General features: G+C 33.6%; 1 protein-coding gene across 1 annotated transcript in view; it reads right to left on the bottom strand.

Moving 5' to 3' along the window:
- Positions 1-22735, bottom strand: part of PTPRQ (protein tyrosine phosphatase receptor type Q) — a 199313-nt gene extending 176578 nt beyond the window's left edge. Inside the window, exons 1-9 of the mRNA XM_042990863.1 lie at positions 22682-22735; positions 22224-22335; positions 21322-21548; positions 18230-18299; positions 15020-15219; positions 13619-13868; positions 11943-12071; positions 9917-10063; positions 3409-3581 (exon numbers count right to left, since the gene is read on the bottom strand). Of these exons, the coding sequence (XP_042846797.1) occupies positions 3409-3581; positions 9917-10063; positions 11943-12071; positions 13619-13868; positions 15020-15219; positions 18230-18299; positions 21322-21548; positions 22224-22335; positions 22682-22735 (1362 nt within the window). The remainder of the gene's footprint in view (positions 1-3408; positions 3582-9916; positions 10064-11942; positions 12072-13618; positions 13869-15019; positions 15220-18229; positions 18300-21321; positions 21549-22223; positions 22336-22681) is intronic.
- Positions 22736-27061: the final 4326 nt, after the last annotated feature.

The raw sequence follows: 27061 nt of genomic DNA, 5'->3' as shown, positions 1-27061 counted from the left end.
ACAACAGTCCAGGCAAGAGAGTATGCAATCCTGAGCTGGGGTGGAGACACAGTAATGAAATACGATATACGAAGGTCACCCTTTGGAGGTAATAATAACTGGTTTAACATTGAATGACTATTGAATGCTAAGTATAACCAAAGTCAGAGGTAGTCCCCTGGTTTTGAGTCTTTATGACAGAGAGGAGGATGGTGCCATGATCTGAAAAGAGAAATATCAGGCATGTAAAAGGCCTCCTAAATGCTTAGACAATGACCTTCAGGTCAGAGATCTGTGGTGTAATCCAAGGGGTAAAAGAATCCTAAGCCTAGTTGTCTGCTGTCTAGGTTTCAAATTAGTCTCTCTCCAGGACTTGTTATTGATAACTGAAACTATTAATTGCCTGGACAGACTTTCTTCTTAGGTGTCTTGTGAAAACATTCATAGATCTCCATCACTGTCCCAGGATCTCTGTCTAGTATCTGTTCCTCACCTCAGCTTTGTCTCCTCCTTCTGATCATGAACCAGGCCACCATCCCCAAAAGGATTTTTGTTTTGTTTTGTTTTTATGAGGGGTAAATGAGTTTAGATGTGATAAACTCTGACAGAACCTCCCTAGAAATGGCTATAATTATGAATATAGTGTCAGAGAAAGATCAGAGTAGAAAGCAAAGCAAAGGAATAGTGCAGGTGGGAAGCTGTGATTAAAATTGTGAGATCATCAAAAGGTGTAATGAGGGACACCTGGGTGGCTGAGCTGGTTGAGCATCTGACTCTTAATTTCAGATCACTTCATGATCTCACAGCACATGAGATCAAGTCCCACGTGGAGCTCTGCACTGACAGCGCAAAGCCTGCTTGGAATTCTTTCTCTCCCTCTGTCTCTCTCTCTCTGCCCTTCCTCACCACCCCTTTCTCAAAATAAATAAATGAACTTTAAAAAAATGTGTAATGAGATGGCTGAAAACAGAACTGTCTGGAATATCTTTATAATGAAGGAGTTAAAAAATTATAGGAGAACTAGCTTTTTCATTTTTTTTTTTTCATTAAACAAGACCAAAGTTTTACAAAGTTACAGCATATGAAATTGGAGGAAGCATGAGGGAGAAAAAAGTAAAAAGCTGGAGACTGGGAGGACAGAAAGATGGATTTTGGAGGAGACAAGGAAGATGGGGACACTTAAAAATATACAACCACCTTATTTGACACTTAGATGTCACTGGTGAGTTCTAACAAGATTTCAGGGATTTAAGAGAATTCTTGTGAAAGGGTGTGGAGGCCATACTTTGAAAAGTCAGAGTGAATGAAAGGAAAGAGTCCTTATCCTGTATCAAGGTCAAGAAAAAAGGATAATAAATGAACACATTAAACCAGAGATGGCATCTATTATCTCCCTTACTTCTCACCCTGTAAGGTGGGTGTATAAGCCCTGCTTTTAAAATGAGGGTACCACATCTCCAAAATTTGACTTGTCCAAGGTTATAGAGTTAGAAAAGGGGAGAGCCAGGACTAGGACCCAAGTCAGTTGGGATTTAGAGCCTCTGCTACATCAACTTCCTGAAAGATGAACCCAAACACCAGTCACATGGGAGAGCCAAAATACCAATAATGGGCCTGATCTAATAAAGAAAGATGCCATCATAGAAATAAGGAGAAGTGTTATGTTTCCTTTTATTGAGAGAGGATAAGGAAGCTAATAATGAATGTCAAACGGGGTGAAAGTTTCAATGCCATCGTTAATAATCACAACAGGTCACAATTATGTAGCATAGCACTTACCATATGCCAGGTATAGTTCTACCTCTTTTGTGCACATTAATCTACTAAGTAATTATTAATACCTTTGTCATAGGGACTCTTATAATCTCTATCTTTGAGAAGAACAAACTGTACAGATCAGAAGGGTCAGGCCAACTTTCCTAAGGTTAAACTAGCCATGATGGCAAAACAAAGGTTTAAACCCAAGCATTCTGTCTCCTAGGTCCATGCTCTCAATCTCTCTACTGTGGAGCCCATTAAGTGACCAGGATATAAACCCAGATTTATATGACCCCAAAGCTCATGTCCTTTTCCGTATATCACAGGGATTACAAGCTATGTCAACAGAGACAGAATCACAAAGAAGCCTTTCTAGAACGTCTTAGCTTCAAGAGAAAAACATGTGTGGCTGGCTATTCAACAGATGTCATTAACAGAAGTGGGAGAGCTGTCACCCAGTCCCAAAACAGCTAACTATCTAATTTAAGACTATCTTAGCAGGAGCAAAGGTTTAAACTTTTGCCCTTCGTCTGAGTTGTCAACTAGAGTATTAAAGAAAGTATAACTCACATCTTTTGCACACAGAAAAGGAGTAAACATAGGATTGAATTTTAATCCTGGGCTGGAGATGGTGAACAATTTGGAGCAATAAATCCTGGGCAGCCAGAGAGCATTGAGAACATAGTAACATCAATTTTCAAGTAGGTACGAGAAGTGGAAGAAGGCTGAGACTAGAAATAGAGTGGACAATATGTATGGGGAAAAATAATAGCACAGAAAAAATAGCTAGAAAAAAAACAGTGATTCTGGACCAAAACAGTAGAGGCCAACTGCTGAATAGCCATCAGGTAGTGTCTGCAAGGCCCAGTGATTGCTGCACTCATTGGTACTAAGTACATTTATTTTTGTACCCATACCTGGATGTGACTAATCTGGAGGCTTAAACCTACAGGTGAATAGCTGGCTGGGTAAGGTAAATAAAGACAGGTAAGGGAAACCAGTGAGGCCTGTACTTCTAACCAAAAAAAAAAGGGGGGGGGGGATAAGACTTCCATTGTGAATAGTGGCAAACACATTGTCCTCTTATTTTATGTCTATGAATGATTTAATCTCCTTTATTTAGTCATTTACTTTCTTTAATCAAACATACTCTGTTTGGTTCTTTTTTTTTTAATTTTTTACATTTATTTATTTGAGAGAGAGAGAGAGTGTGTGAGCAGGGGAGGGGCAGAGAGAGAGTCATTTTCCAATGACTGAACAGGACAAGTCGTTTGTCAACAACAACTGCTAAATTACTGTGCCTTTCACTGGCAACCATTTCAAATTGCCAGCATAGCCTGGAAGGAGTGTTTAAATCATAACAGGAGTTTCTAAACAATTAGTTAACTGAATTACCATAATAATATTCACTTATGGAAGCTCCTTTAGTCCTGCTTAATTGCTCAATTAACATTTTATATGCTGAAAAAGAATAATAGCATTTAACTAATAATATATATTCTAAAAGGAAATATGGCCTCGCTAGATTATCAACATAGCCCAAATTTACTTCACTTTGTAACCATGATGCTTATCAAATATTTTATGTTTGAATGCTGGAAACGTTTCCAAATTATGAGGGCTAGAACCAAAAGAAAGGGATCACTAAGAGGTGACATGAAAGTGCAATACCTCATCTTTTCCCGTGAGCAAAGTATTTTCCAAAATTACTCCTGTCTCTGAAACTAACACTTTGACTCGGTATTGGTTAATGACTCCATTTGGTTGTCGTGGTCTCTTCCAAGAAATTCTTATTTGTGTAGCTTCTACTTCTGCAACTTGTAAATCAAATATTGCACCTGGAACTAAAAAAATGAATAAAGAGGGAAACAGTTTAAAGTATATTATTAAATTTTAAAAATTCCTTAAGTTCTTAGCTCAAAATTTAAGATTCACAAGAAAGTCTATTAGAAAATAGACTAAAACAATTTACTATTTATTAACAATTGAATATGTGTAAGATTCTTTAAAGACACAGGTAAAGTTGAATTTCTACATTTTGTTCTCAAAAATGTGTATAAAAATAGGATAACGTGGAACAATTTCCTCAAATTAAAATGTCATAATATTTGTTTGAAACATATTAATTAATAAAATAACTTCCCAAAGAAAGCTGTTTATGGATGATTAATGCACAGTAGAAACCTTGAAGGCTTTATAAAGATTATAATAACATATTGAAAAATAATATCCGTAAGACTCTGAATGCAATGATATGTAGTGGGTAAATTCAATTAGGTTGCCTTTTAACTTTTTACATGAGGTTGTTTGAAGAGTTGTTTGATTTTGGTCTGCTGGCTTTACAAATGAATTATGTGAGTTTCTAATTTTGGACTCCCTCACTCTTGCAGCAATTAAAAAAAAAACAGAAACAAACTAATAACTGGTTAAAATAAAGCACCAAGTACTTAAATTCTAGTTAGAAAGTGACCAAAAGTGCCATCCAGTAAACTCCCCAGTGCCACAGGAGTAATAGATCAAGGATAAAGATGCCCTTGGCTTTTGTCTACTTTTTGTTTATGGCTCCTTGTGTGATTATGAATAGCTAATTAACTCTTCTCCTAAGTTTGCTGATCTATAAAGTGATCTATAAATATAATATGGAACCTTGAATGAAAGGAATGTAAGGAACCTTGAATGAAATTTTCAGGAAAGAAAATAATATACCCCTTATGATCAATGTGGTAAAACATTGAATTCATTTCCCTAAGCTGTTTCACATTAGTATAGTTTTAGCAAATACCATTTAGAACAGAGGCACATTAGGGGTATAATATAAATAGAGAATGACCTTTTTTCCCTTTTAAGATAACAAAAAGGAACTGAAAATTAATGTCACAGCTCCCACAAATATTATTTAAAACTAGTGAATGTAATTATGTTTTACATTAACCATATAAGAAATGTATGGAGTTTTCATTCCATAGGCTTTTTATCCTTTGTCTCTATAAAGTAATCATTAAAAAAACCTAGACATTGTACTAATGTAAATATTTCTAAATGTTTATAATGGTTAATGGCTAGATGGATGAGTGAGTCATTCTTGCCTAAGAGCATATTATTTGATTATTGCAACCAAGATTTTCATGTTCAGCCTGGTAGTAAAACTTGTGCTCAGAAAACTGGGAGATAAACATGAAATGGATACAACTGTATTTTGCTATTTTTTTTTGGTTTTTTTTAAGTTTATTTATTTATTTTGAGAGAGCCAGAGACAGCACGAGCAGGGGAGGGGCAGAGAGAGAATCCCAAGCAGGCTCCATGCTGCCAGTGCAGAGCCCAATTCAGGGCTCAAACCCACAAAGCTGCAAGATCATGACCTGAGCTGAAACCAAGAGTCGGACACTTAACTAACTGAGCCATCTAGAATTTGCTAATTCTTTGAATCCCCTTTTCCAAAAACATTTCAGTACATCTATATATAGAACGATAACTGTTTAGACTGATCTCTCCCCACAAAATTTCTAATCTGAAGGCAATACAGTTTGACCTTTCAAGGGTAGAGAAAGAGTTCTAGACTAGGACCCCATAATCACTGATTCACTCCATCATTCAACAGACTGAGCCCTCATCTTTTGGTCACTGTTCTAGGCACTTGAGGATAGAGAGAGAAATAAGATAGATAAAACCTTTTGCACAAGTCACCTCTTTCATAAATTTCTTTTCATTAACATATATCGTCCCTAGAGCTTATGTTTGTATCATATTTACCAATACACATTTTTTCAAAGACAGATAAGCTTTCATGTATATGATGATTAATATACAAATATATATTATTTATATATAAATATTTCAATGTATATAAAAATATACATATTTATTATATATAATATATAAATAATATAGTATGTAATCAAATGGAAGAATAGTAGTGGTTTCTTTATCTTCTAATTTATGATATTTTTCAATATAACTTAATAAGTATTGCTCAATGACACTAATGTCTAAAATTACAATTCAAGTAAAGATTAAGTGGTTCTATATTACCTTAAAAATGTACCAAAACATGTATAAGAACAACTGTAAAGCTATCTTTCTTTTTTCAATGAAAGAAGAAAAAGCTTGGGGGATAAAGGAAATGGAGTAGACAACAGTATATCTTGCCCTTAGAAAGATACTTGATCTGTTACACCACAAATTCTTATGGGGAAACTAGAGAAGTATGGATTAGATCAAACTCCATTACTATTGATACCAAATTAACTAAAGAAAATCAAATACAGAAGGCAATTATTCGTGGTTCAGCATCAATTCTGAGGTGCTGTCCACAGGTATTACCTAAGAATCATTCTCAAGTCAATACATATATAAATTTTATTAATAAATGAGAAACACAGTAGACGTATGAAGGGTAAATAATATTCCAAATGACTTGAAGTTTTCAAATGAAAAACTATTAGAAAAAATAAAATGGAGACAAATGGCACTGGGGCAAAGAAAATACATTAAAATAAATCTTGCCATTATCTAGCAAATTAATTACATTTTATTAAAGTTAATAAGTTTAAAAATTTTTTTAAATGTTTTTATTTATTTTTGAGACAGAGAGAGACAGAGCATAAGCAGGGAAGGGGCAGAGAGAGGGGGAGACACAGAATCTGAAGCGGGCTCCAGGCTCTGAGCTGCCAGCACAGAGCCCAATGCGGGGCTCAAACTCACAGAGTGTGAGATCACGACCTGAGATGAAGTCAGATGCTCACTGACTGAGCCACCCAGGAGCCCCTATAAAGTTAATAAGTTTAATAACTTATTAATAACTTTAATAATCTATTAATAACTTTAATAAGTTAAATTAATTAAATTAGAAAAATACCTATTGACAAATAATAGTCATTGAGAACCCTGAAAAGTTGACTCTCTCAGTGATTTCCCTACTAAAGATGGTACCATTTGCAGAAAGTAGCAAGTTGAAGGACAGAAGTCTTCCCTTTCATAAGTCTATTTATGGAAGAATAAATACAGATTTCAATACTCTGTTTGCATTTAAAAAATTATATTAACCTTCTTATGAGATATTTAATACTGGTGACAGAAAGTTATTAGGGGATATTGAAGCAACAAAGTTTTACTTAAGATTTGTTTAACCCTCATGGAAATGATAAGAAAATGCTGGTGCCTATGTTATATTCAATAGCACTGTCTCATTAGGGATAGGCAACTCCACACTTTTTAACATTACTATATAATTATTGTATAATTATTAAATTTTAATTTTTTTCCAAAACCATCTTTTCATGCCTATGTAGAAATCTGTTCAGTAAAATATTAAGGGTTATGTAGGAATCTTATGAAATGTATAGGAATACTGCTATAATAACATGATACTAAATTGCTTTGATGATCAAAGTAGACTATGACCATAACATTCTCAACGTGAACAAAATCAGTCCCATATTACTGAAACACCATATATCATTATCTATGTCAATTCAACATTTTTCTATGAATATCTAGAGATATGTTAGAACCCTATTGCTTTAAGAGAAATTAATTTAAAAATTGTTGTTAATAAATTTTTAAATAGACTATAGTCTAGTTTTAAATATATAGAAGAAAATAAATTGGTAGGCTTAATTAGAATACAAAGAATCCTACTTTAATAAATAAAAAAAAAAGGGATTCTTGGGTGGCTCACTCAGTTAAGCATCTGACGTCGGCTCAGGTCACGATCTCGCAGTTCGTGGGTTCGACCCCCCCATGTCAAGCTCTGTGCTGACAACTCAGAGCCTGGAGCCTGCTTTGGATTCTGACTCCCTCTCTCTCTCTCTGCCCCTGCCCCACTCACGTTCTGTCTGTCTCTCTCTCTCTCTCAAAAATAAATAAGCATTAAAAAAATTAAAATAAAATTGGTATAAAATTAAAATTTCAATTTTAACTGAAAGTATGTAGTTCTAGTGAGTTATTAGACTGTTATCATATAGTTTAGATTCCTTTATTACAAATTTTTAATTAGCAGGACCAGGATTCATTAGTGGTGTTGTCAGAAGTAGAAAGCGACATTTACTGCATTTGCTAGAGCATTCCATTGAAGTCCTTCTGAAGACTGAACTATCTTAAGAGAACTCCACAGAGGAAAGTTAGCATGCAGAGGTAAGGCCATGCCATTTCTGCCCTCAGTGGAACACACCTGTTGCCTATGGACGCTCCTGAAAGCCACCTGTATATGGTCAGGAAAGTAGGAAGATAAAAAACTCAGGATAAATTGTTTATTAAACATACACAAATGGGCCCTTTGTTCAAAACAATTTTGTGTAAAAAATAAGCCATGTGAAATACACCAAGCAGTGTCCTTAAAATTTCATTTTTTTCTTAATAAAAATGCAGAAATAAGGAAAAGGAGATGAACCGTTTAAATGATGCCCAAAATAAACAGCATGGTATCATATGTGGCAATCTATTACCAATTCCCCTGTTTCTGTCAAATGCTATAGGCCAAGAAAGATGACAATAAAACAATAATCTTAAATTGTGGATTCAGTTTAGGAGCACCTACACTGGCTTGATTTGAAGGAAGACAAAAATTCTGAATTTATTTAACTGCATAACAAAAGAATAAAAGTTAGTTGGTCAATTAAGTTGATGGAGGAAATGCTATTAAAAATAAACTCAAGGACTCTAGTCTGATGAGGCCCAGGTCACTATGCTGGTTTTGCTACCTATTCATAAAGCTTTCTGACTTTCTAAGAAATGCTTAAGAGCACTTATTGGATGATCATAAGGAGAGATTTAAGGTCTAATGGAAAAGACATAAACATTGCTAAGAATTTCTGACAGAAATACAATCGAAAAATGTTAAGAGGAAAAAAATGAGAAAATTTTGCTTATAAATATGGATCGACTTAATCTATGTATTGAAATCATATACACATAAACATTTTCATTTGAAATTGAAATAAAACATAATTTTACGTTCTTTCAAACAGCAAAATATTACCAATGGTTAATTGTTCTTTGAAGGGGAGAATAACAAAATTCCCTAATAGTTGCTGCCCTCTAATGGTCAAATACTTGAGTGATTTATCTGATGAATGTATGCCCAATCTTTAGTTGTAGGTGTATGTGTGCACTTGCACACGTGTGTATTTAATTTACAAGTTACTGTATGTTACACACACAAAAAAATATGGAACCTATTTATTTATTTATTCATTCATTTATTTATTTGTTTATTTTTGAGAGAGAGAGAGAGAGAGAGAGAGAGAGAGAGAGAGGGTGGGAGGGAATGCGAGCAGGGGAGGGGCGGAGAGCGAGGGCGCAACACAGAACCTGAAGTAGGCTGCAGGCTCTTAGCTGTCAGCACAGAGCCCAATACAGGACTCAAACTCACAAACCGTGAGATCATGGCCTGAGCTGAATTCAGACAGTCAATCCACTAAGCCATGAGGTGCCCCTGAAACCTTTTTAAAGTATTAGTATACTCGCAAAAAAAAAAAAAAAAAAAAAAAAAAAAAGTGTTCTTCTCAATAATTGCAATCCCTAAGTAAAAATGAAGACATTTAGCAAGTTTGATGGCAGTCAGAAAAATATGTTGTGGGATAACGGGGTAACATTTTTGAAACCCTATAGTTCATCCCAAACTGTGATGTTTAATACATACAAATAAAAAACCTTCGTTAGGAGAACTACTGTTTTAATAATTTCAGGATGCGCTGTTAAATTTGTATTATGCACCCTCGATGAATCCTCACTTGCTTAGAATACCCTTTTGATTATAAACATATTTTGTTAGAGGCACTAGGGATATACGGATTCCTCTACATATTATTCTGTGAGAAAAATCTATTCTACATTGAATAATGTGAGTCCAACAATGTCTTTGTTAAATGTTAAATGTTAATGTTTTTGTTTACTTTGACTTATTGAGGTTTTGCCAATCTTCACTGTGAGTCTCAAACAGACTGACACTACATATAATGCGCTGTCTTGTTTGATCTCTGGTTCCTCTATAAAGCATGCTGTGGGTTTAATGTTCTAAGGAACACATGCACAGAATGCATTTGGTAGTTATCTGATAAGAAAATAACATGAATTAAGTAAATATAAACCAAACAGCTTCTAATACAATGTTTAATCAATGCAATAAAACACACAAGCAGGGTAAAATATCTCATGAACACACTACAGAAGATGTTCTTACCTTCTGGAGGAGTGAATACTGAAATACTTGATTTGGGTCCGATTCCTGCACTGGTTTCAGCTGCAACATATACATCGTATACTGTAAATGGTGTTAGGTTAGTGAATGCAAATTTAAGGTCTTTCGTGCTATTATCCAAAATTCGACCTGCAAAAAGCAAAAGATACTGTGGATTATTTTCTCATAAAGCATTTAATCATTCTCACATTTAAGTAGAGAGCCAAATATAGCAATTAACGTTTGTTACTACAATTTAAAACATTATAGTAACAATTATTACAATTTTCAAACATTTACCTTAGTAGTGCATTGATATCAGGTTAATTAAAACAATGGAAAGAACATGAAAATCTTCCAGTATTCAAAATAACCTTCATTAAATCATAAAGCCCTATCCAACTACCATGTTATTTTTTGACATTTTTGAAAGGAAAACATTAGTTACTGCCAAAATTAAAATAGCCACAGTATTTTATACATAAATTTAGTCAATTAAAATGCTAAACATTCTAACTATCTTCTTTAATATTTAGAAAATATTTCTAGTTTAGCTTCTGAGAAAAACTCCTTAAAGAGTACATCATCAAAATTATTTTAACCCTCAATTTCACCTCTGAATAATTCTTTCATCTCTTGCTCTAGCTGAAACCAGGCTCTCTCCTAAGATCACAGCTTCTGTTCCGTTAGCCACCCCACCTGATGGTCTAATTTTTTCCATGGTCATCAAGTGACTATGCCTTCAGGTATGATGTTTTCTCTACTCCTCATAGCCTTGTCTCAGACCAAGAGAGCTCCCTCCTTACAAAAGCTCACAGCTTTAAACCTAATGTCATCAATGGCATCCACCACCCCTCATTGTTGCAGTGACCTTCTAAGCCCAGGGTCACTCCCCTCATTCTGGATGGTTTAGCGCCTGTTTCGATGTCACTGTCTTCAGTGCAACCATCTTAATTTGTGGTGATTTCAGTATTCCTACAGACAATCCTTAAAACACTCCCAGCTCTCTTCAAATAATCGTGTCCTCCACCCTATCTCAGCCACTCCCAAGGCCATCACTATTACCAGGAACCCTGAATCTTCCATGATCTCAATTTCATGCAACTCTTTCTGACCATTCTTTCTTATCTCCTGTTCATTTATTCTAGAACCCAAAGCAACAAGTCTTCAAGTTTACTGGGACTTCCCATCCATTGATCTTTTGACCTATTTTATTCTTTTTGGTTTGGTTCTTCACCACTAGGTTTCCACTCTTTATCCATTCTCAATGACATTGTTGATTATAATCACTGCCTTTACATAAACCTTCAATTCCCTTGCCCTTTTCTTGTTGAAGGGAGCTGGAAAAAAACACAAATCCACTCTGACTGATATCACTTTATCACTACCACACCTCGAATGAGCCCTAAATTGTACCTAGCCCCCTACTAAACTTCCATGCTCAATCAGTCTCTACTCTTTTAAGTTTTCTTTCATAGAACTCAGATTAGGAAAGAATTTTAGAGTTTACTTAATTTACTTCTAGCAATACCTTATCTGAACACCTCAAATTATCTGACAAGGGGATTCCAGGTCCTGATTATTCACAAAGATGGAGAACTTGCTACATTAAGTAGTTGCCTATATTATTTTTAGAGAACTCCAATTATTAGATATGCATTCCTTGTTCTAAGAAGAAATCTGATTTAATATAATGAAGTCTATTGTTCTTCATAAATATATTTGCAATTAGAGTAAGTGAAGGTCCTCCTGTTCAAACATTTGAAGACATGATGTCCTCCAACAATTCTCTACTTAGGATTTATCTCATTCCTCCAGCTTCTCCTCATGAAATATAGAATATGGACAATGTTTATGATTTTAAACAAAAACTTCAAAGAACCTCATCTTCCTTATTCCTTTTTTATTGTTTGCTTCAATTGTAGGATCTTATAAAAAGAGTGTGATACTTTTAAGGAGCTTGATAATGCTAACATATTTTACATAATTCTTACTCCAAAAGGCAAACACAAAACTGATTGAGACTTACCTGATGGTCCATATAATTCAACTCTGTAACTCAATTTCCCTGTTATTACACTTGGTGGGTCCCATGAAATTGAAAAGGACTTCCCTGTAATGTTGCCTGTTACACAGTTTTGTGGTGGTCCTTCAGGAACTAAAATGGTTATAGAAAAAAAAAATTAACAAATAATAAATGAGAATTTTATTAAAAACACATCATAAAACACAAAGTCAGAAAGAAAATAAAATATCACACTGAGCAAAGGGTTTTTTAATTTAAAAAAAAAAAGGGAAACTGAATTAATTGAAGACTTTAAACAAGACAAGCTGGCTCATCAGATGGACTACTTATTTGCAACATAAACTAGTTTGATTTAAATGCTGTATATGATTGCACAGGGTGTTTCATTCCAACATTGTTCCCTGCAGTTACATTGTCCTGATACATACTTATATATTGAATTCAACCAGGCCTGGGCATAGGCCTTGAAAAGCACTCTCCCTCTGGTGGACACAGGTAGAAGGATCAGGGAATTAACTGGACCTACAGAATCTTATTGGCAAAGGTCTTTACCTTCTGTATTAATACGTGTATTTGGTTCTGAGGGGAAATTTATAACCTATAGTTAAAAGATTCTAATGTAACATGGGTAACATATAAAAAATAACGACATTTAAAAAGTCTATCTTTCATAGATGTGTTTCTACATATTGCATTTTGATTGAAATGAAATATTCCAAGTATTTTTCTCAAGCCAAGGTTCTTGTCTACTAAATCTCACTGTGTGTTACCTCACGAAATTATTTTTTTTTAGCTGTATAAAAAGAAGTACGGATGGAGGAAATGGTAAGATTCAAAGATGATTATTTAAATCAAGAAAAAAATTTCAAACTTCATTTCATGAAATGATAAAAGCTGACAGCTATGTCATCAGAAAAAAAAAATACTGTGCTTTAGTGAAATTACCCTACCAGTAATAATTTCCAGTAACCTAAAAAATTATCAGTCACAAGTGAACAAGTCTGACACTACATGTTTAGTAGGGTATCATGTCAGTAACTACATAAATTTACATATATATAATACTATAATCCCATAATTAAACACACAAATAACCATAGCTAGAAAAGTGTACTTTTCAAAATTAGTAGTAATAATATCTAATTGTACTCATCGAATCCTAACACCACCACCAAAAGGAAGTTGCTATTGCTGTCTCCATTTTTCACATAGGGAGGAAACTCCAGTGCAAAGTAGACATAAGTAGGTGTATTTTTTACATACTATTTTTGTCTGATACTGAAACGTGAATCACGTGATATTTCTGCCACTACAGATGTTAATTCCACATTTGATTATAGCAGTCTCAGTGAGAGGAGGGTAGAGATGATTGCAGGAGATGTAAAAGGGCAGAGATGATTATGAAAAATTGTTGAGATCACATAGATAAAAGCTTATCTTAGGATCATGGTTATTAGCTTAAGAATCCTTTGGGTCAAATCTCCTTTTTCATTTTAGATGCTTATGTTAATATTATAAAAGAGTACTATAATTGGTATGCCCATTTTCTGTTATTGGTGGGAAAAGTTACCGAAAGGGAAGGAAGTTTTAATAAAAAACATCTACGTGAAAAAAATGAAAGATTACTCTCTAAGTAGTTTAACTCTTTTTTTCTACATACACAAAAAATGAAATCATACCTGATTCCGGTGTTCTGACAATGGTACTATCAATATAACCTGCTTCCGTTGTAACAGCAGAAACTTCAAAAAGATATGTTGTATAAGGTCTCAAATGTGTCACTACAAAACTTATAGGCTCTTTCCACACAGAGCTTATCTTACTCCTTGCCAACGTGCTCAAAGAATATGTGGTACGTGACGGAGGTGTAATTCTACCAAGGGTTGGAGAAGGGCTGGTGGTACTCCATAAAAAAGATTCATTATTCTCCTAGTGAATAAATAAATAGCATTGGGAAAATAATTGGTATCTCAAGGTGAACACGATAAGTGTAATCATTTCTTTTTCTTTTATATAATAAATATTGTTCTTAAATGTATGTGTATGATTCATTAAGATTTTAACAGATTGTTATCTATTCAAGTTATGGACAAATTTGCTAGATTTTAACTTTACCCATCTATATCTACAGTTTTAGAACAGAATATATTTATTGTATTCTTTGTACCTTAATATTTCTTATGAATAGGATTTCAAAAGGCTTAGAATAAAGGTAAAGCTATAACAAAATTATTAGTAAGAATTTTTAAAATTCATGTTAGGGGTGCCTGGGTGGCTCAGTTGGTTAAGCATCTGACTCTTGATTCCGGCTCAGGTCATGATCTCATGGTCTGTGGGTTTGAGCACCACATCAGGCTCTGCACTGACAGTGCGGAGCCTACTTGGATTGTTTCTTTCCCTCTCTCACTGTCTCCCCCCACACCGCTGCAAAGTAAATAAATAAACATTTTTAAAAAATTAAAAGGAGGTTTTGAGACTTCTATAACTTAAAGTATTCAAAACAAAATAATTTTGTTTATCAATAATACCACAAAGATCACCAAAATTATCTTTGGAAAAGCATGACACGGTATTCCAGTGAATTCCCATAAATGACTAGAGTAATAACAAATTCTTTGCCAAAGATATGCACAACCAAAACAATCTACTTCCACAAACATAATTTTGCTGCCTTCTGCTCCCCTTCTGTCACATGGAAATATCTTTTTTTCAGCGATATCTTATACTTTGCTCTTTCAGGTCTTTATAAAATATCCTCCACCCAAAATAGCCCCCTCACACAATCTCTCATGTCCTTATTCCAAGGCCAAGCCAAGGTCCATTCACAAATGCGGCTCCTTTTAAGAAGTCTCTCCAGAGATCCCTGTGAGATTTTTATATTTCTTGAATTCTCAAACCCTTCACTTATTCTACCTTGAATACAGCCAATTGTGTATAACATGATACTATAACCTAATACTATAAGTAATCAAGCAGCTAATAAGCACAGTGGCTTAAAAATTTTTTTTCAAATGCTGGAAACTTCAAGTTATAATTTCACCTAGAATTTTTGAGACATAGAAAGTGTTCATAACACTTACATTGCATTCTGGCAATTTCCCAGTCAAAATGTCTTCTACTCTGATGGAGACATCTTTCACTACTATCCCACTTCTGGCATGCTTGACACTAATCTTGAAGCTGGTAATTTTGCCATTTGGTTGCCGAGGTAAATACCAAATCAGGTTTACTGCAGAATAGTTAAAGGCCTCAACTGTGAGATTCACTACTTTTCCTGGAGCTGGGGAAGTGAGAGAGTTTGAAAGAAGGGAAAAAAACACTGTTATAAACCTTAGAATGGCATTCATATAATGTTGGGATGTTACACTTCTCACACTATGTAAAATTAAATATTCTATGTTAGAAAAAAACTCTACTTGGCGTAAGACTTTTAGAAATATATTTAATTAATTTTGCCTGGAATTTGAGCCCACAGATTTGTATTTAAGACAAAATAAGCTTTATTTTAGGATTATTTGGCAAGTGGATCCATTGATGAACTATTTCAAGCAAATCTGAAAAATATCCAATCAACAGTTATTTGTGAATATGCAAACAAATTTGAATAATGAATCTCCTCCTGAAATATTTTGGAATTGTGTAGTTTCCTTAGATAATGAAGAAGTGGCAAACTGAAACAATTAGCCAGCCATGTAAACCAAAAAGCACATTTCCAGAATGTATGTAAATATCTAGTGCCTAACATAAAGTGGACACCACCCAACTGGTTGTGCTTATTATGTTTTGAGCTTTATACACCCTCAAAATAAACTTTCATCAGAATTCGTGACCAAATAATTCTTAATAATTATTGATAAACTGCAATAACAAGCTATATGCCATTTTACCTGGTGTGAGACAAACATGAAACCAGAATGAAGTAAAATTATGCACATTAATTTCAAGGTAAGTTATGCAAAACTGACAATGTAAATAATCAAGATCCTTTATAATATAGAACAAACATGACAAATCACTATTAAGAGGAATAAAAACAAAACAGGATGCTCACGATAAAACACTATAAGTGATAACAATGCCTAGTATTAAGATATAGAGTTTAAATGCACATTATAAAGAAGAATGCCAGAATATGAATTGTAAATAAAAGTCATATAAATTATATAAGGAAGTTAGGTCCTAGGAAAGAGAGCTGTTATAAATTATGTTAAACCATAGAAACTAGGAAACTCAAGGTCAGCTCAATTTTAATGGAAAAAAATAAACCAGTTTGGAGGGGTAATTAATCACTAATAATGGATGGAATGATTGATGGAAATTTTTTTCTCCATGGAAAACTCATCAATGGAATTAAAGCTTAGAAAGGACATTGAAAATATAACTCTCTGACACTAAAGATCAAACCACTTGAATTTCTTTTGGATGGATAAAATGTAATAAAGCAAAAGGAAAAGGGTTGTTAAAAATATGAGGCTATAAAATTATGAGTTAAAACTTTTATCATGATTTTTTAAAAAAACTGAATGTATTTGACATATAACTATATAAATTTAAGGTGTGCATTGTGTGAATTTTATATATATCCATATTGTATTATGATTGTTGTTGTAGTCATATTTAACATAACATCTATCATGTTACATAATTATAATATCACACTGTACTATTCATTATATTGTGCATGAGATTTCTATGGCTTACTTATTACTTGAGGCAAGTTTGTATCCTTGAACAACATCAGTCTTATTCCCCTACCCCCTATCCCTTGGTGACCACCGTTTCACTCTTAATGCATCCTAATTACCTTTTAAAATTTCTGATATGTGTAAACTATACACATGGTTATAATTATGTCTGATATGTATATGTATATATATATATATATATATATTTATATATGTGTGTATATATATATATATATATGTATATATATAAAAGGCAAATTGCAAACAAGCTACACATTTTTAAATGAACCTCAACAACAGATACAAGGGACTACTCAAGTATAGAGAAAATTGAATTTATAAGGTAACCAAACATTTACTAAATGCATGATTTTAAGATATTTTAAAAGTGATCAAAAGTATTAAACAGATGGGAAATAATTAAATACGGTAAACAACACTTTGTGAAAAAATGGTAATTTGATTAACTTGCTTTAATAATTTTTTTCTCAAATTTTTCTGCTTGTGCTTTCCTTTTGTGACTTCATGATGTCTGAAGAATAATCCTGGCTCTTTTCTGTAGTTGGAAGGTCTTTCTCTATTTTAAATAATCTAGCTTCTACTTCTGGAATTTTAGTACCAAAATCCAATTATTTCTCAATTTTCATAGAGTGAATTTATCCATTTTGATTCAAGTCAAGATTCAATACTGTAGTATCAAAACTTTTTGTTTTATAAATAAATCATTTCATCTTTCAGATAAGTGTTCTCCAACACTTTGAGGACATAGCTAGCCTAATGAGATGCATAAATTTTCTAGTATGTGTAAGTGTCTACAACTTTCCAAAGCATACACCATACAAAGCTTGCATTTATTGAGCCAGAAAGAAACTTCACAAATCCAATATAGAGACTTCTAAAAATATTACCTGCATTTCTAAGGATCCATCAAGTTGAAAATAGAAGTGCAAGAGGTATTTCTATTATCTTAAAGCCAAAATAAATTCTATGTTTACCAGAAATGATACTGATGGGAAGTTAAGAAGCTGAGTTTTTTCCGCTTGTGGATGGAATATTAACCCAGTAAGGTATAACAAGTTAGCCTGTATAGTCTTCTGAAGAGTATTTTTATTCATGGGGAAGAAATTACTTCTGATTTAACAATAATAAATGCAGTTTATTTATTTCATAGAACTATTCTTTAAAGTTGGGTTATATATAGTATAAATAATAAAAAGGAGTTGGAGAATACTGATATAATGAAATTTAGATTTACATTACATTATTACATCTTTAACATTTAAAAAAAAAAAAGGATAGATAGGAGCAAGAGAAATTATGTAATTATCCAATTTGCCCAAAAACTCACAACAAATGATCAACAGTGAGACTCCCAAGACAAAATTATTTTCATATATCATTCAAAAGTTTTTCTAATTAGAAAGAATATTGTAATACATATTTTAATGAATAACCATCCAATAAGACTCTAAAAGTAATTGAATGGCCATACTATTGAAAATTTTATGGATTTCAACACTATATTTAGTTTATATCCTTATTTATTTCAAATGACAAAAACTCATAATTAAGCTAATTTGGGAATAAATGATTTAGGAAAATTACCACTTTCTGCCGTTTGGAAAAGAAATGGGTCACTAAACACTCCAATGCCAGCGCTGTTTTCAGCAGCAACCTAAAACAGACCAATAGAATTGTGTTCAAACTTTTTACTCTCTAATTAAACAGAATCTGAAATAATAAAATTTTGACTTGTTGATAAGTTAAACGATAGACACTTTTCCCTTAATTCTTGAAATACTCTTAAAGTAGATAGCACACATGGAACTAATCCATATTTTCATTTTCCCTAAGGGTATATTTGCAGCATAGTTTGATTCAACACATTTCTCAAATTTCTAATGGAAAAATTAATAGTCAAGTTTTGTAGTCAATTAGTAGTGATAATAACAACAGATACTACTTGTGGGAAACTTCTATGTACCAGGAAATTTCCTAGAAATTTTACACATCTCATTTTATCCACATAATCAAAACATAAGGTATTCCTATCAGCATGTTATAGATGAGGAAACTGATTGAGAGAGGTCATGTAACTTGTGCAAGTCATATAGGAATAAGTGATAGAACCAGAATTCCATTGAAATCATGCTTATTTCTAAAGCTCAACCACTTTTTATTATATTAACATTGACTATTTCTGTAACAAATACGAAACCATATACACGGTATCTGGCTTGAGAATTTACAATATAACCAGTCAAATATATACTCAAGAAAATTTTACAAACAAGTCTAATCAGTGATAGTAAGTATTTTGAATTTAAAAGATGGAAAAATTCTTTTGACTCAGATAGTCTAGTCAAAGAGACTAGAATAGGCACAGAAAATGTCATTACTGAGATCAAAGCTCTTATGTTATTCCAAATGCCATAAGTGGAGTCTGAAAACCTTGGTTTATATTGAATTTCACCTGGGGTGCCTGGGTAGCTTAGCTGGTTCAGTGTCTAACTCTTGATTTTAGCTCAGGTCATGATCTCATAGTTCTTGAGATCAAGCCCCGTCTGGGGCTCTGTGCTGACAGCATGAAGCCTGCTTGGGATTCTCCCCTTCTCTCTGTACCCCCTGCCTCTCAAAATAAATCAAGTTAAAAAAAATTTTTTTTAATATATTGAATTCCACCAATTACCAAATGAGTAGCTATAGGCAATTTACTTAGTACTGCTCTAAATCCCATTTTCCTTCTCTTTAAAATGGGGATAACAATATACCTATGTCATAGAATTGTTCCAAGGACTAAATGAAATAACACATGTAAAGTACTTAATAGGATTTTCCCAAAATCACATAGATTTGATACCTACATTTGAGTATATCAAATGGACTGCACCAAATACCCTTTGGAATTCTGCAACGGCTAACATTTATTCGAACAGCATAAAGGTCACAACAATGATTTATAAAGTGTGGAAAGAACAGAAGAATAAGGGCTTCCCAGTAGACCTGAAGTAAGAGAATTCAAAGGAATAAAAATTCAAATTCCATAAAAACAGATCTAAGCAGAACTAGGTTAGCTAAATTACCTTTCTGTCTGCAATAGCTTCTTATATCACATTAAAATGTAATCTATACCTATTACCTTCAATAGTGTATTTTAACATATAAGCTAATCTGAATAAATGCTTGTTGATAGAAATTATGTGTACTATGCCATTCTCAGATGCCAGTAGAAAAGGTTTCCTAGTCTTTACCCATGGTTCTGCAATGAAATAGCCAAGTCATGAGTCTTTGACCTTGACCTCTGCATCAGTAAGTTTCCTTTTAACTATTCTCATATAGAGGATCCCTACTATTGGGATGCTTTCCAATTCTTACTGTGTGCTTTGATTCCAATAGGCATGCTTCCAATAAGGAAACCACCGCCCCCAGGCAAATTCTCTTTCCCATCATTTCTTACCATCCAGAAAGCCATCTCAGTTATGTCTTTTCACATATTTATACAGCTTTTATAGATTTTTTCTCTACATCCCATTATCTTCAAAGCTCAAAGAACATATTGATGTTATGTTGAAAATAGGATCAAAAAGGTATCTGTATCCTTTCCTATACTATGGAAATATGACAAATGTATCTTAATTGTAAGTATTTTCATATGGCCTAATTTAGGATTGCTTTTTATAATTTCTCCTTTACTTAATTTCTTCATTTAATTTTTTAAAAATGTTTATTTATTTTTGAGAGAGAGAGAGACAGACAGAGCAGGGAAGGGGCAGAGAGAGGAGACACAGAATCTGAAGCAGGCTCCAGGCTCGGAGCTGTCAGCACAGAGTCTGACATGGGGCTCAAACTCACAAACCGTTAGATCATGACCTGAGCCAAAGTCAAATGCTCAACCAACTGAGCCCCCTAGGTGCACCTTCTTTACTTAATTTCTAAATAACATGTTGTTTAATTCTGCATATTAAACATTGTAAAGAACTAAAAGTTTTTCTAAAGACACAGTAAATTTTCAGGAAATATTTATTGAATGGAACAGAATTGAATTCACTGTTGTCTGAGAAACTGGCTCAATAGAAACTTTCAAATTTGCTAAGAGAAACGTAAATCCGACAAAATGAAGAGAAAAATAACAAACCTAACTTTACATTTAATGAAAAAATAGACTATTTTTCCTATAAAGCCTGTTATTCAATTTAAACTTGATTTATTCATTTAGAAAGTCACTAAGCTAAATGGTTTTAAAATAAATAAATAATATAAATACACCTGAAAATGAAAAGAGATTACAACATTTGTTCAGTTAAGAGCCCAGATGGGCACTGAGGTCATGACTCAAATGTTCATTCTTCAGTCACTTGGCTGTGTTCAGCTGCAAAGTCTTGACCAGGTGGGACAAAGTTCCTTCACTTTTAAAATGAATGAAATATTTTTTAATTTTTTTAAAAAAATTAATATTTATTTATACTTGAGAGAGAGAGAGAAAGAAAGAGGGGGGAGGGCAGAGAGAGATGGAGACAGAATCCAAAGCAGGCATCAGGCTCTGAACTGTCAGCACAGAATCCAATGTGGGGCTCAAACCCACGAGCAATGAGATCGTGACCTGAGCTGAAGTCAGAGGCTTAACCAACTGAGCCACCCAAGAGCCCCCAAATGAATGAAATATTTTAATAGTAAATAATTATTAAAAAAAATATTACCTTGATTTCATACGTTGTTCCAGGATTAAGATTAGTAAGAAGAACTTCTAGACTGTCCGGCTTCGTTCTAACTTGTGTATATTCTGTTTGCATCCATGGACAAACTTCCTTATATTTCACAATGTAAGATATGATTCTTCCATTTGGGTTAGGTGGTGTATTCCAAGACAGAAGAATCCCAGCAGATCCAACTCTTTCTCCTGCTAGGAAGACTGGAGGCCCTGGTTCTATTAAAACATATATATATGTTGTTAAAAAGACAAACAACTATTGTATTTTCATAATCATAAGGAAGAAAGTATTTACAGATGTGGACTTTTGAAGTTCCCAAAGACTAATGGCCTCTCAAATGTGAGTTTGACCTCCCTAGAGCTTTGCTACCAAAAGAAAAAAAAAAAAGGTTAAATGCGTTGGGGGATACCCAAAACATTCTTTTGTAAGAATGTAAAAAATGGAATGCTACTACATACTACAGGCCAAATACACTTTTGATGCCAGATCATTTTAAAAAGAAACTTATCTGTGCAAAGCTTACACACAAAACTAAGAAAACAGGAATGCAGTCTTACAAACTGAATAATTCTTCTGAGCAAGTGTAGTGAGTTTATTTTCATGGCTCTGCATCATTTAAATATTACTATTAACAGTCTCTGTGATCCATTTCACAAACAAGTATAATTATCATTATCATTACTCTCTGAAAGTCAAGAAAGCTAAAGAACTGGTAGAACACAGGTCTTAAACGGATCACCTTCTTAAGTTTCCATTTTGCGTTAATTACTAACCTGTTGTCATGCATATAATGCACATATTGCTAATGTAAGTATTTCCATCCAATAGATTTATACTAGCTGCAAATATTTCATAAAAACACTTCATAAAAAAAGAAAATACATACTCACTTGTTACATTCGTTGTCACTGTTCTACTAACAGGAGAGCTGTATGTTGTAGCAGAAATTGAAGAGATGGTCACATCGTACCTAGTGCCAGGAACAGCGTTGGAAACATCAACCTAGAACACCAAAAACAAATAACTGCCTTAAAACTCTTTCTGGAAAACAAGAAAGCTAAAACAATAAATCTATCGCAACAACAACAAAAATAAACATCTCACTCTATAACTCTGCTGTGTTTAAAACATTCCAAATTCCATATTATTGTAAAATATAAATCTGTTCTACCACATAACTATTTACCAATAACATATAATAAAAACTTACAAAACATACTGTGTTATCAAGAACTAAATCAGTATTTCAATCTATCTAGTTTGTTGTCACAAGAAACAACTATTTAAGAATCTTAAGAAATCTACAGTCCATTGCTTAACCCTGGTTTTTAGAAGTATATTAAAATACCTGTGTCTCTGAAGTTCCAATAAAAAGTAAAAGAAAAATGATTATAAAATCCATCATTATTACATTTTTCAGGCAGTGGAATCACATTGATGGCTCTAGAGAGAAATGTTGCCTGCATTAATGATTTAAAGACAGATCCTCCTGGCAAGTACACAATTAATGAGCCTGGATTACTCAATAGCTCTGCCCTTTCTTTGTTAAACTATTCATGAACCCTTGGATGCCTGGCTGTAGGTTCAGGGTAAGACTGAAGAAAAAAAACGCATAGACGTTGCTAAGGTAACAATCCACCAATGCTGAAACTTAAACTCATCAATTCAGCATCAGTGTTTTTGTCTTCATTTTGTGCTTTTAAAAACTCTCAAAGGAGTAAGTTTTCATGGTGTATGAGTTTCATAAAGAACTTTCCTATTAGGACCAAATATAAATACAAGTTGGCTCAGCAAGTACGATAATGAAACCTATACCTGATACTCTCCACCTCCAAGATCTTTGATAGTAACAAAGCCACTGTCAGGAACAAGATCCACATGAAACCCTTCCACACGGCCAGAGGGCAGGCTCCAGTACAGAGAAAAGGAATGTGCAGAAATATTGAAGGCTTTAAGTTTCTCAGGTCTTTCTGGTTCTGATATTAAAAAATAGAGGTTTGAAATAGCATTATTCTCTTAAATATTCAAAGATAAAATGAAAATCAATAGCCTGTAAGATTTCAACACAACCACACTGTCAGAAAGCACTGAGTCCTTTAAATTATCTCTAGTCACACGTAGGTGTTAGGCATCTAAATCTTTAATAGTAACTAGTTTCTAAGTATAATTATCAGAAATAATATATCAATTTATGTATGTTTCTAGGATATATCTTACCTATTAAAATCTGTTAGTTGTCCAAATTGTTTGTTAAACTTATGCTTTAATTGAAAACTTGAATCATTTAAAGAAACTTATTTAAATCCAAATTATTGATTCAATTACCTGGATGTTTTAACAAGCAGAAGATAATTGGGAAAAAATGTAGCTAAAATCTGCCAATGTTTTTAAAGAGTGAGCATTTCTGATGAATATTTAGCTACGTGTTTCCTTAAAAGAAAAGCTGTTTTCTTATAGGAAGTAAACAATAAGTATTAACTGTCCTAGCCACTTCAACCATATTTTTCTACCTTTGCTTCCACTGTTTCCGGAGTTATATTTATGCTGCCTGTACCTCCTTGAAGGGAGTTTTCTGCATAAAGTTCTTCTGATTGGTTGCCAATGAGTCAGATACTCACTCTGCCTTATCTTTAGTGCAGATTCCCAACAAACAATATAGGGGGAGGAAAAGAGATTATGAAGCCAAGCATGTGAAAAACATACCTGATACAGTCCCAATCTAATACCATTTCCAAAAGAAAGGAGTCTGAAATTAATCACTGAACTCCACTTAACCATTTTAAAGCCCACCTATCAGAGATACTTTAAAATGGATATAAAAAAATGAAACATACATTTCATAACAAAACTGATAGGGCACATTGCATAATATAGTAACCTTAAGAGGTCAATTTCTCACATTTGGGCAGGTGAGAGAGATACTTTTAGAAAAGTCTTTTTTTTTTCTTTTTCTTTATCTTCTTTGAAAAGTTGCTTTAATGTTTATAATTCTTCCGTAGTAACTGATCCTGGTATTGGTCAATTAATTTCTACTATGACATTTTTAAAGATACAACAAACATTCTTTTGGCATCATCACCAAATCGTCCATGTAGGCAGAACTTTAGTTTTATAATAACTCTTTAGAAATATCGTAAACCCAAGGTAAAAGATCAGAGGAATACCCAGTTTGTGTGAGTAGAATTCCTTTGTTGTGCATAGCTGTTGGCATTTTTCCTGGATCTTTCTGCACACAGATCTATGCCCTCTGTATTCCCAAGCTTGAGAGAAAAGAGCTTGGTTCTTCTCACATTAAAACAGACAAAAGTCTAACATGCAAAAGTCCAACTAATTACTACTCACACTACTGATTTTATGTAAGGGCTAATATTATTTCCTCAAGGATCCTGGAAAGTAACTAATACCCATGAAATTTGGCAAGAAAGAAGAAAAAAGACCTGGGATGAAATTTTGGAAGAAAAAAAAAAAAAAAGACAAGACAGGAGAAGCGAAGTTCTGCCTACCCAGATGGTGGTGAGATAGGATGCAGTTTCCTAGACTGTGGTTTAAGATTACACACTGAAGGACTCTTGCCTAAGCTTGTCTCATCAAGACAAGGAAGAATGTATTTGTCTGGTAATCTGCCAATCTGATCAAGAGGGAAGGCCTGCAAGCTTCAGGACAGTTTGGTAAAGACTTTTCAACATAGAGTGGATAGAAGCCCTGGAAATGGACAGAACTTAGTGTAACTGACAAAAGCAGCCTGAATTTCTGGTATCAGGTAAGAAAGAGGAAGTCTAATGATCATACAGACCATAATAAAGATGTTAGTTTTTTTTCCCCCTAAAGGCAATGGAAAACTGGAGAATTTTAAGAGGAAAAAATGTGACTTTTTAAAAAAATTATTATTTTAAAAGATTACTTTGAAATGGTATGTGAATGGCATAATATCTGGAGAGAAGCCAAAATGGTAATGGGAGGTCAATTAGGATAGTGTGGTAATCTGGACAGAAAGAAGGGAGCCTTGCCCTCAGAAAAAGGTAATGGAGATGGCCCAATGCTTAAGCCATTGTAGAAGAGTGCAGATTCTTCGATATGAGCTGGAAAATTCAATTAACTGAAAGTAAACACCATAATAAATATATAATTTATACCTCATGGAATATAATCTCTCAAAAGGTGGGAAAATATGAAGCAAAAATATTACTCTCAGCCTAATTGTTTGCTACTAACCGATAAAAATCAAACTGTGAGATGGATGTGATTGGAGAATATCACATTGTGTCAATTTAATTAGGGATAGCAAATAATTCTAGGCTTAGTTACATATTTTTTTAGACCAGAATTTCCCAAGTTAATCCTCAGAATCCTAAATCCTTAGAGTTTAATACATGTTCTGTGATTAAACCACTTTGCCAATCACTTCTTTTCTAAGTTAAATAGCTTTCATTATTGCGGGATACCTCAGAGACTTAAATATGCTTAACTATCTTGTGATTCCATAAAGCCGCATTGTCCAAAAAAATTAAAAATGTAAAAGAAATATGTAAAATTAATTCAATAATACATTTTATTTAACCCAATACATCAAACACATCATTTCACATATAGTCAATATAAAATTATTAATGAGCTAGTTCCCTGTTTTGCATACTAAGTCCTTGAAATCCTATGTCTTTCACACTTATAGCACTTAAGGGGAATTTGGACTAGCCAGACCTTAAAGCTCAACAGTCATATATTGCTAATCCCTACATATTGGACAGTATAGCTTTAAAGAATCTCTCAACTTTTCTTCTTGACATTTTAGTAAATTTACTGAAAGTGTATTTTGAGAATTTGAGAGAAAACAGAAATATAATCTCATGATTGGTGTCTATAAAGAAAAAGCCCAAAAGACCTAGAAAGACTTCAAAAAGAAAATGCTGACACAACCTATGATACATTAACCTTTAAGAAAGAAAGTAAGAAGAGATTCAAAATGGAAGAGAAAGTTACGTAGGGAACTCAGTAGATTCTGACTCAAAAGAGCATCCATACACAAAGTGAGACCAAAGTGTTATATACCTTGGAAAATCCATAGGAGTTGCACATACTTATCCAAACGGTGCCAAGAAAATCAAAAGCCAGCTACTTTAAAATGAAATAGGAAGATTACCCAAGGGATACAGGCGTGCTGATGCATAGGGGCACTTGTACCCCAATGTTTATAGCAGCACTCTCAACAATAGCCATATTATGGAAAGAGCCTAAATGTCCATCAACTGATGAATGGATAAAGAAATTGTGGTTTATATACACAATGGAGTACTATGTGGCAATGAGAAAGAATGAAATATGACCTTTTGTAGCAATGTGGATGGAACTGGAGAGTGTTATGCTAGGTGAAATAAGTCATATAGAGAAAGACAGATACCATATGTTTTCACTCTTAGGTGTATCCTGAGAAACTTAACAGAAGACCATGGGGGGAGCGGAAGGGGAAAAAAAAAGTTAGGGAGGGAGGCAAACCATAAGAGACTCTTAAAAACTGAGAATAAACTGAGGGTTGATGGGGGATGGGAGGGAAGGGAAAGTGGGTGATGGGCATTGAGGAGGGCACCTGTTGGGATGAGCACTGGGTGTTGTATGGAAACCAATTTGACAATAAATTTCATATGAAAAAAAATAATAAAAAGTTTCATTACCATTATTATTGACTTTTATTTATACTTCACTGTTTATACCAACACTGTTTGCAATAAGCTTT

This window comes from Panthera tigris, chromosome B4, assembly GCF_018350195.1.
Source record: "Panthera tigris isolate Pti1 chromosome B4, P.tigris_Pti1_mat1.1, whole genome shotgun sequence".
Classification (NCBI taxonomy): Eukaryota; Metazoa; Chordata; class Mammalia; order Carnivora; family Felidae; genus Panthera; species Panthera tigris.
This window is presented reverse-complemented; position numbering and strand designations above follow the sequence as displayed.